The 17,280-nt window shown below is 42.4% G+C and overlaps 1 protein-coding gene across 24 annotated transcripts in view; it reads left to right on the plus strand.

The window, feature by feature from the left end:
• Window positions 1-17,280, plus strand: part of SPRING1 (SREBF pathway regulator in golgi 1) — a 321,466-nt gene that overhangs the window by 4,214 nt on the left and 299,972 nt on the right. For 19 of the 24 annotated variants that reach the window (XR_012325188.1, XM_073790113.1, XM_073790116.1 and 16 more), the window contains exons 2-4: window positions 5,249-5,405; window positions 9,311-9,462; window positions 9,855-9,968. Coding sequence is in view for 23 of the 24 variants with exons in the window: in XM_073790113.1 (XP_073646214.1) it covers window positions 5,249-5,405; window positions 9,311-9,462; window positions 9,855-9,968 (423 nt within the window). In the remaining variant the exon portion in view is untranslated. Of the gene's footprint in view, window positions 1-5,248; window positions 5,406-9,310; window positions 9,463-9,854; window positions 9,969-12,056; window positions 12,630-12,878; window positions 16,172-17,280 lie in introns of those variants that run through there. The other 5 variants (XM_073790122.1, XM_073790114.1, XM_073790123.1 and 2 more) reach the window with 5 other exon arrangements.

Raw genomic sequence — 17,280 nt, forward strand, 5'->3', positions numbered from 1 at the left:
TGGCCACTTTTTGCCTAGAGAATAGTTGATTATTCTCTACAGCTTTGAATTCCTGTTTTGATTTTCATGTTAATTAATGCTTTGGGGGATAGCTTAAATTGTAGGGATGGGAGCACAGGAGAAATTAGTGACCTTGGTGGGGATGCCATTGGGGGTGAGGACTGGGTGCTAGGTGACTTGGGCACATTGATTTAACAAATGTTTAGTGAACACCAGCTGCACCAGGCACTGTCTGCTAGATGATGGAGATACAGTGGGAGGCAAAGCAGATACAGTCTTACTCTCCCAGAGCCTATATTCTGTAGGGGGTGAGGGGTAGAAATGGCAAATGAGCAGAATTATTTCAGATAATAATTTGTGATACAAAGAATACAAAACAAGGTACTGTGATAGAGCGGCAAGGTGGGCCTAACTCTGTGGGGCATTTGAGCTGAGAATAGAGAAATCCGTCTTGGAGTCAGAAGGGTCCTTAGAGGTCCTCTCATGTAAATAACTGTTCTCATAGTTGTTCAAGTGGTGCAGTTCCAGAAAGTGTCAGGGCTATTTGCATAACTCCTTGAAAATATATAAACATCTTTAGCTTTAACGTAATTAAGTATGTAAATTGGTTTCAAGTTAGACACTATATAAAGTATAATAAATCATAAGAGAGAGTTGCTAATCTGTTTTTCTGCTCTGTTTTTCACCGTATCAACAAGGTACATATACCTTTCAGAGTCTGTAAAGTGCTGCACAGGGTAGAGGAGGAAAGCAATTATCTTTAATCTCACCAAACAGAGAGATTTACTGATGATATTTGGGCATATTTTCTTTCTTCATATTTTAAAAATATAATTAGGGCCTACTGTTTCTTCACTTAACATATAGGCATTTTCCCCATCTTTAAAAGCTCTTTCGAGGTGTAAGTTTTTATAACTAAAAATTTCCATGATCAGGCTATATTTATTAGCTATTCCCCAAATATTAGACATTGGGATTCCCTCTGGCCTTTATCCCCTTTTTTCTTTTACTTTTGAGAATGATAAGCGATTCTTTTAATGACAGTGCCTTATGTTTAAGTGCTTTACTGCTTACGTGGGACACATCTCATTTGACCCTAATGATAACCCCCGAAAAAGAGACAGGACAGTTATTAAAATACCCCTTTTTAAATCAGAGGTTAAGTAATATACATTAGTAATAAAAACATTTCTTTAGCGCCTTGTAGTTTATGAAGAAAATTCTGGAGGCTCCTTTTTTTTAAAAAAAATAAATTTATTTATTTATTTATGGCTGCATTGGATCTTAGTTGCTGCGTGTGGGCTTCCTCTAGTTGCCGTGAGTGGGGGCTACTCTTTGTTGTGGTGCGCCGGCTTCTCAGTGTGGTGACTTCTTTTGCTGCAGAGCACGGGCTCTAGGCGCATGGACTTCAGTAGTTGTGGCATGCAGGCTTAGTAGTTGTGGCTTGCGGACTCTAGAGTGCAGGCTCAGTAGTTGTGGCACATGGGCTTAGTTGCTCCACTAGCATGTGGGATCTTCCCGGACCAGGGCTCGAACCTGTGTCTCCTGCATTGGCAGGTGGATTCTTAACCACTGCACCACCAGGGAAGGCCCTGGAGGCTCTTTGAGAATAGAGAACCTGCCTATCTTTGTCTCTGTATCTTTAACACATTGTAAGAACTTGATACCTTTGAATGAATCTTGAATTAAAAAATACACACACACACACACACACACACACACACACACACGCGCGCGCACACACGCGCGCGCACACACGGGGTGGTGCTCAAAATTGAGACAGCCTAGTATGGTAGTTTCAGAAAGGTTTAAAGCCACCTGTCCAATGAAGGAATTCCCTCGGTGCCCCTTCACCACACCCTTGCAAGACTGGACCTTCAGGAAAGCGACCATGTGCTAATTCATTACATTTGCCATTATGTCTTACACAATCTCTTGTACGGTCTTTTCTGGCTGTACAACTCTTACCAGTTCTTTTGGAAAGGTCTTAAATATTCATGTTTGAAAACAAGTACAAGTGCTGGGAGAATTGCCATCCTATTTACCAGGAACACAGTAATGTGAAAGAGGTCCTTCTGGGATGCCCTTGTCCGTGAACTCTTCATTTTCTTTCAGAAGGAATAACAGGAAAGTTTGAGAGTGATGTCAAGAGCACTTTCAACCTTGTTGTGAGATCCAGTTTACTGTACTTTGACCAGCTTCTTAAGTCTTTATGGCTGTTAATTTATCTAGGGTAGCATTTCAAGTGCACTCTAGTTTGCACATAGCTTGATTATGCCGTTAATTGACACGGTCCCAGCAGAACTCATGAATTTACAGGTGGTTAAGCATTGTGCACCTAAGTGATTTTTCCCATATTCTCAAGACTTATGCATTTAAGTCCTTTTCTTGCCCCAACCAAGGAATACCGATGTTGTTTTTGTATTGATATAACCCATCCTGTTCCTGCTAGTGCCAGTTCTTTCCTATAAAAGAAACAAAAGAGAGGGGGCAGAATAGAAATGAAAGCCACCTTGAAGGACTGTTTTACCTTTAGTAAATTAAGGAACAAAATTCAATAGTGGAGTGGCACACTGTTATTTAAATTCTGGTAATGTTACAAATGGCATATATAGCTTTTGGGAAATTATCAATATTTGGCACTATTTAGCATTGACTCTACTAATAATAATTCCTACCACAAATTACTCAAGAGAATAAGCAAAAGGTCTACATTTTTATTGCAGTGCTATTTATGATAACAGACACCTGGGGTGGGCTTAAACATTGATCTGTAGAGGATGTTTTTACTAAATTACAGCACATCAAGGTGATGGATTATTATATAGCCTTGAAAATGTGATTATCAAGATAATGTAGGTACTTGAACCGTTTACCATCCAATTAGTGTCAAGAGGAGCTGAATGTGAAGCATACTAATTTGTAGTATAAATGCTGGGGTCAAAGGCTAGAAGTTAATATGCAGAAATAGATACAGCTTTATTCAAGTGATGGGATTGTGGGCAATTTATGTCTTTTATGTTGGCAGTCATTTTTTTTTAAATAAACTTTTAATTTTGGGGTAATTATGAATTTACAGAAAAGTTTCAAGGATAGTACAGAGTTCCTGTAGATTCCTCATTTAGTGTCTCCTGTTGTTAATGATCATCATGTTTTTAATAATTTTTTATCATTTTATTTTAAATTAAAAATGAAACTATTCCAACGATGATGAAAAATGTTAATAATCACCTATGTCCTTTCCATGTTAATGGTTTGTAGTATCTTTGCATGCATTTATCTCAGCTCTTATAAACCCATATGTATGTATTAATACAGTTATCATAATACAATGTGTGATAATATGCACATTATTTTGTAACTTGTTTTTTTCCTTAATATACTATGGACATCCACCAGGGATCTGCAGCCCTCTGTATTAAAATTATCCGAGTGCTTTAAAAATATTGATTCCCAGGTCCCATCCACAGAGCTTTTTACTCAGTCTGGAGTTGGGCTCAGGAATCAGAATTTGAAGTCCTTAATAATCTGATGTGCAAGTCAGGTTTACGGACTCCTGCTCTAGATAAATACACATAAGTCATAGGTAATTTTTAGGTAATAGCTATGGCTATCCAGTGTTTATTCACTCATTTCTCTGTGGTTGGGGTTCCAGGTTTTTTCCACCACATAAACGGTGCTGTAGTAGACATCCTAGTGCACCCTTACATGTCTGTACTTTCCAGAGGCTAGACCTCAAACATGTGTTTGCTGTGCCAAAGTAGATGTGGATTTGCATGTCTTAAATATTAATAGCTCTTCCCACATAGCTTTCCTAGAGATATCTTAGTAAGTGTATAGCTCTTTCCCATTGTCTTAAAGTATAACCTTTGCTATCAACTTTCAAGGTTAGTCCCTTTTTCTCAAAACAGTGACACATGACAGATCATTCTTAATGGCAAAAGCCACAGAACTCTATTAAAATAGTAGAATGGTTAAACTATTATGTATAAAAATCCTCTTGGAGGGAGTCTTATCATTGTTTTGTTTTCCAGTGATAGATAGGTTGAAGAATCCTCTAAGATGGCTCTTTCTTGCATGGCTTGTTTTTTTGGCACTCAGGCACCTTACTTAGTTTCCTTAAGAGTATAACAAAGGCAATTTGGAAAGCCCGACTGTGCCTTGGGGGCTAGGAGAAAAGATCTAAACTCTTGCCTCTAGAGCAACTCCTCACTTTGCATGTCTCGGTAAAGGGCTGGCTGGCATGGGTGTCTTTTATAAAGAAAGGTATGTTCTAAGGGTCACATACTTAGTATTTTTTCATAGAAGAAATTTGACAGTTGACATGCTTCTTCTTCCCCTGAAATCAACCTCCCAATTCAGCGTTCCCCTTAGTTTACCACTAAACTCCTTACTGCAAATGAAAGTAACCTTGTGCCCAGACCTGTCCAGGTATTGTCTGAAATGACAGTTGGAAAGTTTCTTTGAAGTTTCCTCTTCTATTTTAAAAGTGTATTCAGATTTTACATTCTATTCCACAATGTATTTGTTTTAATATAAAAAATATTTTAAATGATTTGCCATCAGAAAAATTTCAAAACTTTTTCCCTCCAAATTTTTTTGACAAAATTAATGCTTTTGTACACATTCATAACATGCACGTAGTCCAAGGGCATTTATGTAAGTCTGCCAGTTTTGAAGCATAGCCCTAATTTATTACTTCTTCCTGCAGGTTTATTTTGCATTTTTTAAAAGAAATAACATTTATTTATTCTTGGCTGCATTGGGTCTTCATTGCTGCGCACAGTCTTTCTCTAGTTGCGGTGAGTGGGGGCTACTCTTCCTTGCGGTGCGCGGGCTTCTCATTGCAGTGGCTTCTCTTGTTGCTGAGCACGGGCTCTAGGCGCACGGGCTTCAGTAGTTGTGGCACGCAGGCTCAGTAGTTGTGGCTCACAGGCTCTAGAGTGCAGGCTCAGTAGTTGTGGCACATGGGCTTAGTTGCTCCGCAGCATATGGGATCTTCCCGGACCAGGGCTCGAACTCATGTCCCCTGCATTGGCAGGCAGATTCTCAACCACTGTGCCACCAGGGAAGCACTGCATTTTTTTTCATGACTTTGGCTCAGACTTTACTCATACCAGGGGAGTGCAGATTCCTGTTGTGCAAGCTGTTTTATATTGTTTCTTTCCTATTACTGTAGTTTCTATGAAAAATTGGTGAAAATGCAAGAAGTGATACTTTAACCTTGTCATTTATGGTGTCTTTGTAGGAGGAGAGGGCAGTGAGAGATCGGAATCTCCTCCAGGTTCACGACCACGATCAGCCCATCCCATGGAAAGTGCAGTTTAACTTGGGCAACAGCAGTCGGCCCAGCAACCAGTGCCGGAACTCCATTCAAGGGAAGCACCTCATCACGGATGAACTTGGTTAGTCTGGCTCCCTTCCTCTCCTGCAGTCCCTGGGCCATTCGTAGGTTTTTAAATAGGGATTTTATATGCTGTCTTTCCCCCCTTGCCCATTTCAACACTTCTCACGTCTTTGTCTTTTATATCTGACTCATCATTCAAGGTTCCCCTCAACGTCAGAGAAGCTTGGTTTGATAAGAGACACTCTCCAGAGTTAGAATTACGGTTTTAGCATTTTATCATGCGTCAGCCCCTTGACTACTTCCTGCCAGTCTCTTCCCAGCCCCAGTACTTTCAGATCTTAACAGTCTTTTTTTTCTCATTTTGATGGTGAACTCTACAAGATAAAGTTTTCCTTCTTGCTGACGTGAATCGTATCCACATAGTGTTGGCATTTAGGAAGAGAATGAATGCCCTTGTTGACTGCATAATCTCAAATGAATTATGAACACTTTCAAAATGTTTTACCGTTACTATTAAAACATCAGTCTGTTTCTTTTTTGTTATATTCACTAGTTTTATTTTTAGGTTCCACGTATAAGTGATATCATACAACATCAAAGTATTTGTCTTCCTCTGTCTGACTTACTGCACTAAGTGTAATACCCTCCAAATCCATCCACGTTGTTGCGAATGGCAAAATTTCATTCTTTTTACAGTGGCAAGATAGGGCTGGGGATTAAGAGGTACAAACTACTGTGTATAAAATATAAGCTACCGAGGTATATCAAACAGCACAGGGAATATAGCCAATATTTTATAATAACTATAAATGGAGTATAACTCTTAAAAATTATGAATCACTAAGTTGTCACCTGAAACTTACGTAATATTGTAAATCAATGATACCTCAATTAAAAAAAACAATCTGTCTGTTTTGGTGCCTTCTCCCAGAGTTTTAGTGTATAAGAAAGGCGATTCCTGTGCTGGCGAGGCGTTTGGATTAGACAGCCGCTAGAGCTCTAACCACTCTTAAGACTGGCCCAGTCCCCCAAGGAGAGACTCCTGGTAATGCTCTGCCTGCATTAATTTAGCCCTTACTACATGCTGGGCACTGGGCTAAAAGCTCTCCTTGAATAACATCTCATTTGATTGTTGTAGCAGTCCTGTGAGGTGTAGGTGTTTCTGTCTTCACTTTGTAGTTGAAGATACACCAAGCGGTTCAGGAACCTGCCCAAGGTGGCAGGGGCTCTTTTACAAACCATAAACGGGATACCATTATCACGCCAAGAGAGTACCACTTTTCCTTAATGTCAGCTATCCAAACAGTGGTCAGAGTTCCCCGACTGGTTTACAGATTGTTTATTCCCTTTTCACCTGGTGGTTTACAATAATCTGGTTAGTTTGCAAGAGTAAAATTGGCTCTCTCTCAGAGAGTCTCAGAACAAATGGGTTATGAATGTCACAATACTGAAATTGATACAGGTAACCTTGAATCGATACCTGATGAAGCCTAACAAAATGAAGACACGTGCTATCTTCAAAATGGAACTATAGTGCTTTTTATATATCTATATTTAAAGTTTGCAACCCCAGCAAAATAATTAAAAAAAAAAACTTTTCCAAAAAGATCTCAAAGGAATCAGAGCAGATGAGATTATTTGGGATTGAAGGAAGGAATCAGGAAAACCTCCCACCTAGATTAGAAGAGCTGGAAAATTTTGCACAAAAATGCACTGCTGACTCAACAGTGCCCAGCTCTGTTTTTAAGATCACATTGAAAAAGCAGATTAAATTGCAAGTAACATTTGTTTTGCTTTGTTTTTTTTTTTTTTTTTTTTTTTTGGTTTTTTTTAAAAGTAAAGTTTAGCGAAGGAAAGTTACTTCCATAAGATGACCCAGCTAGTCAGTCAGGGGCAGACCTAGGACTAAGACCAGGACTGAACTTGGAGTTCAGTGCTTTTTTCTTATAGGCTTTTGTTTGTATGGTACTCAGTGAGAAAGTGTGAAATCTTATGACTTGACTTTAATATTTAATATTAGTTATGAATGACAGTTTGTCCTTTTCTTTTGTCATAGCTAGCAAAAGAATGATTTCCCTCTGCTTAATTCAAGTGAGACAAAGACTCTCAGATTTCTTAAGTTCCAAGAACCAATCAAAAAAAATCCAAGAACCATAGGTTTTATTTTACGTCCATGAATGCAGGAGAGGAGATAAGCAGTGTAATAAAGAAAACTTGCAGGAATTTTTGCCTTTTAGCAAGCAGATGCCACCCCCACGAGTGTTGTCAGGGTGACACCTTATTCAGTAAGACAACCAGCAGAGTTACAAACTTTTCAAAGGTTAGAAGTTGGTTTCCCAGTCAGTAGCAGCACACTCTGAGGTTGTGATCTCACAGGACTCCTCATTGGAAATAATGTTTGCAGGAGTACATTTCTGATGCAAAAGGAAAAATCTTGATGGACTTTCACCAGGAGTTAGAAAGACCCGCCTGGTTTCAAAGCTAAATACTTGCAGTTTGTACTGGGGAAAAACAGAAGGCCTGAGATGCTAACACTTATAACATGGAAAAGAGAAAAGGGCAGAAAGATCATTTCAACAAGTGTAATGTTTTACATCTTTCTGACACAGATCATGTGATAAGATGCTCTGTATCATTTGGGGTAGAATTTTGAGGAACATGCTGGCTTATTCAGATTTTTAATTTATAACCCTTCTGAAGGAAGTGAGTAAGAATAGTTAGGAAGAATCCCAGAAACATTTAATATGGCATTAGAATCATCCTGTCTTAATTTAGAAGACAAAAGGCATAGTTAAAACCACAACAGCAGCGATCTGGTTCTCAGTTTTCCCCGTGTGACGTGAGGGCCCTTCTGGTCCCTTCCACTCTTATTTTAATGGTGCCTCCTGCGTTTGCACAGACTTTGTTTTCCAGTGTAGTTTCTGAAAACAACCTCATGCTTTGTTTTTCCAGAGTGGTTTCTGAAAACAACCTCATGCTTCATGATGTCTCATTCTCTGAGGATTAAGAAGCTGGGGCATTTAGAATGGAATGATGTGAGGAACAGCTGCTCTGCACCTGTGTGCACCCGTGGGCCCGTGTGTGTACCTGTGGGCCTGGGCCTGCACCTGGGAATTTCCCATGGGCCACGTGGTGTCCCTAATGGACTTGTTCTTACATTTTTCTGTCCCACTCCCAGAAGGATATAGAGAAATGTGTATTTAGCAGCTATGAACAATAAATTAGCTTTTGTGAGGAGATTCTTAAAGTTGAGTATGAATGAATGAACTAGGTTGGAGGGGGTGTGTTTAGATGATGAATGGAGGGAATTGGGAGGATTTTTCTTCCTTGGGTATTAGAGTACTCTCATTCCCTAATTCTGAGGGATAGTTGAATCCCTGCAATGTATACTTAAAAGGAGCCTAAATCAGTTTATAAAGGTTAGGTGTGACTACTATTTTAAAAAATCCTTCAAATTACTAAATGTAAGTATTTAAAAGGTATTTAAATGTAAAAAGTATATGTGGAGGTTTTTTGTTTTAAATCTAGAAGGATCTCACTTTCAGGAGTGAAAACCTTGGTTTTTTCCTCTTTTCAGATTTTTCTTTGAAAAATAATGACATTTTTTCCCAGGCATAGATGAATAATTGGCTTGCATAGGTTAGCACAGGAGAACATAGGCGATGTGTTGATTGCATCAAATATGTGACAGCAGACTAAAACGTAATTTTAGGTAGATTAGGATATATATAGCCTACTTACAAGATGGGAGTCCATGTTTCCTGTAAACTGCTGCATGCAGGAAGCAAGCTCTGATTAGACACTCTCTGATTCCAGGTTCTGTGGTCCTTAGGATGCCCCTGACTCCAGACTCTATCTTTATGTTCTTTGCATGCAGGACTTTCATTGCTGCCTCATGATCGCCCCTGGTGGGCAGGTGGGGGGACTGCTGGGTTTATACTCAGGTTAGTCTCTGACTTTCAGGTTACGTTTGTGAGAGGAAAGATTTGCTGGTAAATGGCTGCTGTAACGTCAACGTCCCTGGCACAAAGCAGTACTGCTGTGATGGCTGCTTGTCCAATGGCTGCTGCAGCGCCTATGAGTACTGTGTCTCCTGCTGCCTGCAGCCCAACAAGGTATGGAGAGTTGCTCCTTGTGCTGCATCTCCTTTATTCTTTCTGCCTGCATTTCACGAGGAGCATTAGAATCTTCTTGTGAGATTCTTCTGGAAATAGAAGGGAACCTTGTCGGTGTCAGAAATGGCTGCTGTGAGGTAGCCTTTGTCTGCAAGGAAAGGAGGTGGTTCCCAGTTCCTCCAGTGGTTCTTTGACAGAATGGGCCATTGTATTCCTAATCAGATATCTAAAGAATAAAACATCAGCCCTCCTGCTCACTTGAGCTCCCCTCTCTCTCTCCTTCCCCTCTTCTTCCCCGTATCAGCAGTCTGTTAGTTTAAGAGAAATTTCCAAGGTTACCTTGTGCTTCTGAGTTTGGAATTTATTACAGGTACTGACTTTTGTTTCCATAGCAACTTCTCCTGGAGCGCTTCCTCAACCGGGCAGCTGTGGCATTCCAGAACCTCTTCATGGCAGTCGAAGATCACTTTGAATTGTGTTTGGCTAAATGCAGGACCTCGTCCCAGGTCAGAAGCTGTGATGCCTGTAGCTGGGGTATTTGCTGGTGGGAGTCAGGGTCTGCAGGAAAACTCGAAAATATGCACTGGGGGCTTTTGGTGGGGTGATAATGGAGAAGAGATTTAAACGACGTTGTGTGGAGCTTTGGTGGATTGATAGTACATCATCCCTTGGTATCTGAGGGTGATTGGTTCCAGGACCCCAAATCCCTAAATGTTTATATAAAATGGCATAATATTTGCCTCTTACCTACTTAAATCCTCCCGTATGCTTTAAATCATCTCTAGATTACTTACAATAACTAATACACTGTAAATACCATGTTTTGCTTTTTGGAATTTCTTGGAGTTTTTTCAAATACATTTGACCCGTGGTTGGTTGCATCCACGGATGCGGAACCCGTGGTATGGAGGGCTGACTGTATTCAGAATGTGAACATGAGATTTATACAAGTTAGGGATGTAAAATATTTATATCAAATCAAGGTCTGACTAACTTGCATCTTCCCTATCTGATTAGCTTGTCTGTATTTTAACTGGAAGCTTAAAATTATTTTAAAGTCTGGGTGGAGTCCTGATAGTCCAATTCCTGAGAGAAGTTCTCTCCTCCATCTTTGAAGTTTAAGGCTTTCCAGCAACCACTCATTTAGAGTGGGTACTCATTTATTCTGGGACAAAGTTGTGGTTTATTTTAGGATTCAAGGGGATGGGGCAGGTGGGTGTTGAAAAATACACAGGTAAATCTGTAGGTTGCCAAGCTCTCAGTACTTTTCAGCACGTTGTCATTAAATGCTTTGCTCTTGGGCACTAAACACGGCACCAGCTGCTGAAAGCATCTGAACGTCTTTGCCTTTCCATCATTCCGCATCCTCTGCTCTCAGCCTTTGTGATCGGGCGGTTGTTGGAGCTCTCTTTGTAAAATCACCAGACGTGTTTGTCATACGGGTGCTCTTCCTCTGGCTTCCATTCATGGTGTCTGCAAGACTGTCCTGGCTCCGTCTGAGATGAATGACTCATTTGTCATTCTCTGGAGCTCTTGTACCCTTTGCCAGATTTCTTTAGTCTGCCTTTGGGTTTTACGCCACTCTTTATGTCTCTGGTCTGCTCTTAGAGCATTCAGCATCACTGGGTAAATGTTTCAGGGATTATAATGAGCATTTGAAACATGAAGAAATTCCTGATGTCCTTGTTTTGCTGGAAGAGCTTTCCATTTGAATGGGCTTTAAAGGAAATGTGGAGGATGGCTGAACCCATGACTTACTTTGATTCATACTGTCATTCTGAGAAATGTTAGAAAAGGCCAAGTATTTTCTTTCTTTAACTGATAAAACCCAGGAGTTATTTCCAAACTTGAGTGAAGATGCTAAAATTTCAGACTTTGCATTTTCATTGTAAAGAGAAATTTACCAGTTGGCAATTTGCCTTTATAAGTGTCCCAAGAAAAAGAAGATTTGGCTGCATGTTTGTAAATTGGATTAATACTTACAATTTAGATGTTTAGCCTTGGTTTTAGGCTAATTAATGAATTCTAGACTAGCCAAAAACTCAAGTTGCTTGTATGAAAACAAATTGCTGAAAAATTAGCCACCACGGATGATTGTCTGTGTTAAATCACACTTTGCTTGGCCAGATGAAGCTTGTGTGGTACTGTGGGATTCGGCTTGTGTACCAGCCCTTAGGTACATAAAACTTGACGAAAGCAATTTGAAGTGCATCTCCTTCATCTCTGCAGGGTTCAGTGTGGGGGACTGAATTCCTTTGAAGCACGGGGTCAGGTGCAAAACACCCATTGGATCTTAATCTGACTTAAAATACTTTGAGGAAAATTTTTTGTCTCAAGTTATCCTAGTCACAGCTAGGTTGTTAAAAAAAAAACTCACTAGTGTGCATAGAAGAAACAGTCCTGTGGTGACACTATGTCCATTTTCATGCCCTTCATTGGCATTCTGTGCTGAGCATCTGCGTTTGCTCCAGAAAGTGCCCTGGACCCTTTTGGTGACATTTGGAGATGGACTCACCCGGGCTCCTGCAGGGAGCGTCTGCCGGACGCCGTCCTGCTCTCTCTCACGGCGCTCTTCTCTTCCCTTTTGCCAACAGAGCGTGCAGCATGAGAACACCTATAGGGATCCCATAGCAAAGTACTGCTACGGAGAGAGCCCTCCCGAGCTCTTCCCCGCGTGACGGTGAGGGAGACTCAACCCACTGGGAGGATGCGCTGCTGAAGAACTTGTAGCCTGAAGCCCTTCTCTGGTCTTCAGGAGAAGACTTGACCTTGACCACTTGTGTTGTGCTCTTTGGCCTCACTCGCCCCCGGGCTTACCAGATGGACTTGTTCCGTAAAGCAGTTGGAAATGCCAGCCAGCGGGTTACATTCAAGAAAGACAAGACTGTGGGCGACCTGGTGAAGGCATCAGCACTCTGAGCGCCTCTCCTCTGCGGCTGCTTGGGGACCTGTGGGCGTCTGTGTGTGTTCTCCCCGGGCCCTTCACTGTAAAGTTATTTATTGGACTTCTTTAGAGTAGTGGGAAAATTCTCATGTTTCCTATAGGAAAATTCTTTGATAGTTGAGTATATTCAAGGAGATTGTTCTTGTTGTTTTCTTGTGTTCTTGAGTTTCAAGAATGAGATCGACCCTTCACCCAGATAAAATGTTTGGTCTCTTAGAACATGCATGTTCTCTCGCGGTGGTTTGTTCTTGGTTTTGTTTTAACAGCATCTTCAAGAGTGGGCCCTGAACACCGTGTCCTGACATCTAAAATTGTCTAGAAACTCAGATGCTCTTCCCTTCTCATCCTGTGCCAGCTTTCTAGCAGCTGGCACCATGTGCTCTCAGGTTGTTTCCTAGTGGTATTTGGATATGCTTGTTTACCTATGTGCATGCACCGTTTTAACCAGAAATTCTGCCTTGTTGTCCTGGAGGGTTCTGTTCTTGTTTCCACTGCCCCTGTTGAAATGACTGGTCTTCTCAGCCGTGGGACAGTGGGAGCCTCAGGAAAGTCATCTGCTGGGCGGCCTCCTCCTCTTCTGTCATGGAAACCCCATCTTAAGGCGATTCCTCAGTGGAGATGCATCTCGCAACTGACTGTAAGTGGTCGTCCTTTATCGCTTTCAGCTTCGGGAGATGTAATAGGTACAGACATTTGGTTTCCCTGTGATTTACAAAGAAGAACAAAACTCAAGTTTCTGTCGGGGTGCCCTAAGAGACTCACATCTACCTTCCGTGGACATTGGATGTGCAGGCTGCTGGTCCACACGATGGAGGCGTCCTGTGTTTCTAATATGACACTAACCCTCTCTGGTCAAGGCTGAGAGTATTTGGTCCTCAGATCAAGGCGTCGTGCCCCTTTTTCCTCTCCAGAGTCACATTACCGCACACTGTTCTTTCCCAGAGCCCCTCACTAACCCTGGTATTGGGCAAGGTCTTCCTTGTTCTTTTTCGGTTGTTCAGCGGTTGCCCTCAGAGCAGAGCACGAGCTTTACAGCCCGCTTTCAGCATTTTTATTTCAGTGGAGCTTTTCCCTTGGGCCATGTTTGCCTTCCTGTATGTTTCTGCAGTCTACTCAATGGAATAATTTCCCTTAACTCCCTCCTGTTACTTATACTTATCTTCCCAAAGTAGTTTGTCCCCCTAAGTCAACTTTCTTAGAGGGTGAACTGTCTGTCAGTTGTTTTTAATGTTAGATCCCAGGAAATCTATTCAGTTTGCATCAGGTTTTTCAGATTCTGTGTGTGTTCACTGGTGCTAAATCAGACTGTGTGTGAAAGTAATGGACACGTCTGCATGTTTCACCAGCTCATTGCTTGTGGTAACTCAGTCTCCTGGTAGTTGTCACTTTGAGCTTATTTGAACCCTTGGGCAATAACGTAGATTTACTGTGAAAACAGTTTATATCAGAGGTCAGCCATACCTGTTTATTCTGTATTTGAATATTGGCGAGCACGTTTTGCATTTTCACTGCTTTCACAGCCTTTGCAACTTAGGTAGAGAATTAAGCTCGTTTGTTCCCACCTCGTAGATGAGGAAATGGAGTGAAGTGACTTCCCTGGGTCCCATGACGGAACCAAAACACGACCTTCATCTCCAGCGCTGGGTCCACTGTCCTTCCCACCACCCCTCGCCAGCTCCAACGCTGACTCATCTGTAAACACTCCTCTGAGAGCATACAGATCTCGGTTGTCCAGGCCAGCAGAGGGGAGAGGTGGTATAAGTAGCCAAATTGGGTCAATAATCCAAAGGTCATTTTCATTCAGCCCTGGAATATGTTTTTCTATACTCCTAAGAGGCATGTTCGCTGTTTTGGAATGTCACGGTACTGCAGACTCTGTAACGAAGCCACCCAAGGACGTGGAACATCATGGGCCTCTCCAGGCTTCTAGCCTGGACCCCTCCCTGCTCCCCTCTCTGGTTTGTTTCTGGTTCCTTCGACTGAAGGTTTTCAGAATTAGGGACCTTGTTGTAGTTTTGTATGCCCAGAACTTAGCAAAGTGCGTGATACACATCGGATTTTAAGAGAAGATCAGAGAAGGAATGAAAACACCTTTAGTTTAGAAGAAAAATTTTTAAATTGTTATGTTTGGGGTGAAAGGTAATTGGATAATTCAAAGCATTTCCCTCAGTTCTGAATCTTAATTGCCATGCTCATTGCTGGAGCAATAAAGATAAGGTATGTTCTAACAGGGAAAGAAGCATTCTGTAGAAAAAGGCACTGTCTCCGCAGGGCCTGGGACTTGGGGTGGCCCTGGACCTGGCGACGCTGGGGCTGGCATCCAAGGGCGAGCTCAGCAGCTCTTGGAAAAGCGGGCGATAGGATTTTAGAGCAGGGTTTGCAGTTTTTGGCCTGCTCCCGGAGCTGACTTGGAGGCTGTCCAGGGGGTGCCTCAGTTGGTGAGGCTGCAAAGGCGCTGTGGGAGCTGTGTGCAAGGTTCCGAGCAAGCTGTTCCCATCGTTGGGATTTGCAGGTAGATTGTAAATGAACAGATATGTTGCTTATTTAGTCTGCTCTTTTTTCTTTTTTAATGTTTATTGGGGTATAGTTGCTTTACTCTGTTGTGTTAGTTTCTACTGTTATTTAGTCTACTCTTCACAGGCTGGAGGGAATTCGGCCTCGCAGTCAGTAACTCCTACTTATTAAGGCATGGCCTTGGGTAGTCTTTCCTCTTCTGAGTCCCAGGCCCTGCTCTGTGGTACGGGATTGCATCTGCTCCTTGTGGGGCTGTTGTGAGGTGTTGGAGTGAGTAAAGGCCCAGTGCTGGGCATGAAGTCCACATCTGCAGTCCAGTGGGGGTCTGACATCACATAGTTGGCAAGGTGAGGATGGGTGGGCCCCTTGGGTGGAAGGGTGGCAACTACAGAGTTCTAGGTATTATTTTTACTACTGTTTTTAGAAGAACTCATGCTAAAGATAATTTTTAAAATGCAGGTTATTCAGAAATGTGTCAAAGATGAAAGTAATAATGACCTAAAATCATGCAACCTAGAGATCAGCCGTTTTTTTTCTCTTTCCCTCATGACTTTCTAGGCAGATATGATAATACTTTTTCTTCTTGAAAGCAATCCTCTGATGGACATCCTTCTATGTGACATATAGGCCTATCTAATAATTTTTAGTGACCACCTGGTGTCAGTTTCATGGATATACTGTAATGTTATTAATCCCTGCTGAGGTCATTTAGCTTATTGCTGTTTTTTTTTTTCTTTTTTGGCTGCTACAAATAATGCACTGATGATATGCTTTCACATACACGTTTGTATGTTTATTTGAGAATGATTTTCACCAATTTATACTCCCACCTAAACTATGTGGGGAGTGGGACTTCCCCGGTGGTCCAGTGGTAAAGGATCCGCCTTACAATGCAGGGGACGCAGGCTTGCTCCCTGGTCAGGGAACTAAGATCCCACATGCCATGGGGCAACTAAGCCCGCGCGCCACAACTACTGAGCTCGCAAGCCTCAACTAAAGAGCCTGCGTGCCGCAAACTACAGAGCCCACATGCCCTGGAGCCTGCGCGCCACAACTAGAGAAGAGAAAACCTGCACGCCACTACTAGAGAGAAGCCCGCCCACCACAACGAAAGATCCCATGTGCCACAACTAGAGAAGTGAAAACCCGCACGCCACTACTAGAGAGGAGCCCGCGCACCACAACAAAAGATCCCATGTGCCACAACTAAGACCTGACACAGCCAAAAATAAATAAAATAAATAAAGTATGCGAGGAGTGTCTTTTGTCATATACCTACGAACCCCTTGGTATCATTTTTTAACTCTTTTTGCTAATGGATCTCTATGTTCTAATTGATATTTAATTTCTTCCCATATTTTGATTGGGTGTTTATCTTTCACATGTGGTAAACTGCTCTTCTTGACCTTGGCCAGTTTTACTTTTGTTGGTCTTTTTCTTACAGAGCGTTCCTCACTGAAGGAGGCCTTAAACCCCTTTTCTTGTTTTTTTCAACCCTGCATTACTCAGAATCAAGTGGCTCACTTGTTGACTAGCTTTTCCAGTTGATCTAGGGCAGCAAATGGGGGCAGTTTTGCCCCCAGGGAACAGTTGGCAACGTCTGAGACATTCTTATCACAACTGAGGGCAGGCGGTATGTGTAGTGGGTGGAGCCCACCACTGCCCCCGTGACACAGTCATCCAGCTCCACGCATCAGCAGTGCCGGGCGAGGCAGAGAGGCCCTTCTCTCGGGTCACATTTTACCCCCTTCGGTTAAACAGAAAAACTACCAGGAGCTGAGAGTGGACTTGATTATTTCGCTGCCCTTGTCTTCTGCCGCACGCAAGTGCTGCTGATTAAATTACCCTGGAATCCCATAGGACGTGCTGCTTCCTCCTTGGTCTCTACCAGCCCGGTGCTGCCTCCAGGAATGGCATTGTTACTCTGTGGCGGCATCCCTCGCGCGCTGTCACAATCCAGGTGCAGACACCTCCTGTGGGCAGAATGACCAGGTTTACAGAGAGCCCCCCCCCACCCCCCGGCCGCAGATCTGCCCTCCCCATCCCCCTACAGTGGCTCTCTGCAAGGAGGGCCTTTGGGGGTGGGGCGAGGGGAAATGAGTCACTACAGATTCCATTCGGAAAACTGGTCATTCTACTCTAAAAGGTACCACATAAGTAAGTAGTAATAATTAAAAGAAAAAAGAATCCGGTGGGATTGTGAGAGTTCTTTCCTACACAGCACTTTTCCTGACTCTGTGGCATCAGTGCATTGCCTTCCAGGCCCTTTGCCTTTGTGGACTCTTGTTGCATAGTGTGTTGTCATGGTGTGAGGACAGTTTTGGGTACCAGGATCCCCGTTTTCGCTCAGTCACATGTCT

The sequence above is a fragment of the Tursiops truncatus genome, chromosome 13 (genome assembly GCF_011762595.2).
Source record: "Tursiops truncatus isolate mTurTru1 chromosome 13, mTurTru1.mat.Y, whole genome shotgun sequence".
NCBI classification, from domain to species: Eukaryota; Metazoa; Chordata; class Mammalia; order Artiodactyla; family Delphinidae; genus Tursiops; species Tursiops truncatus.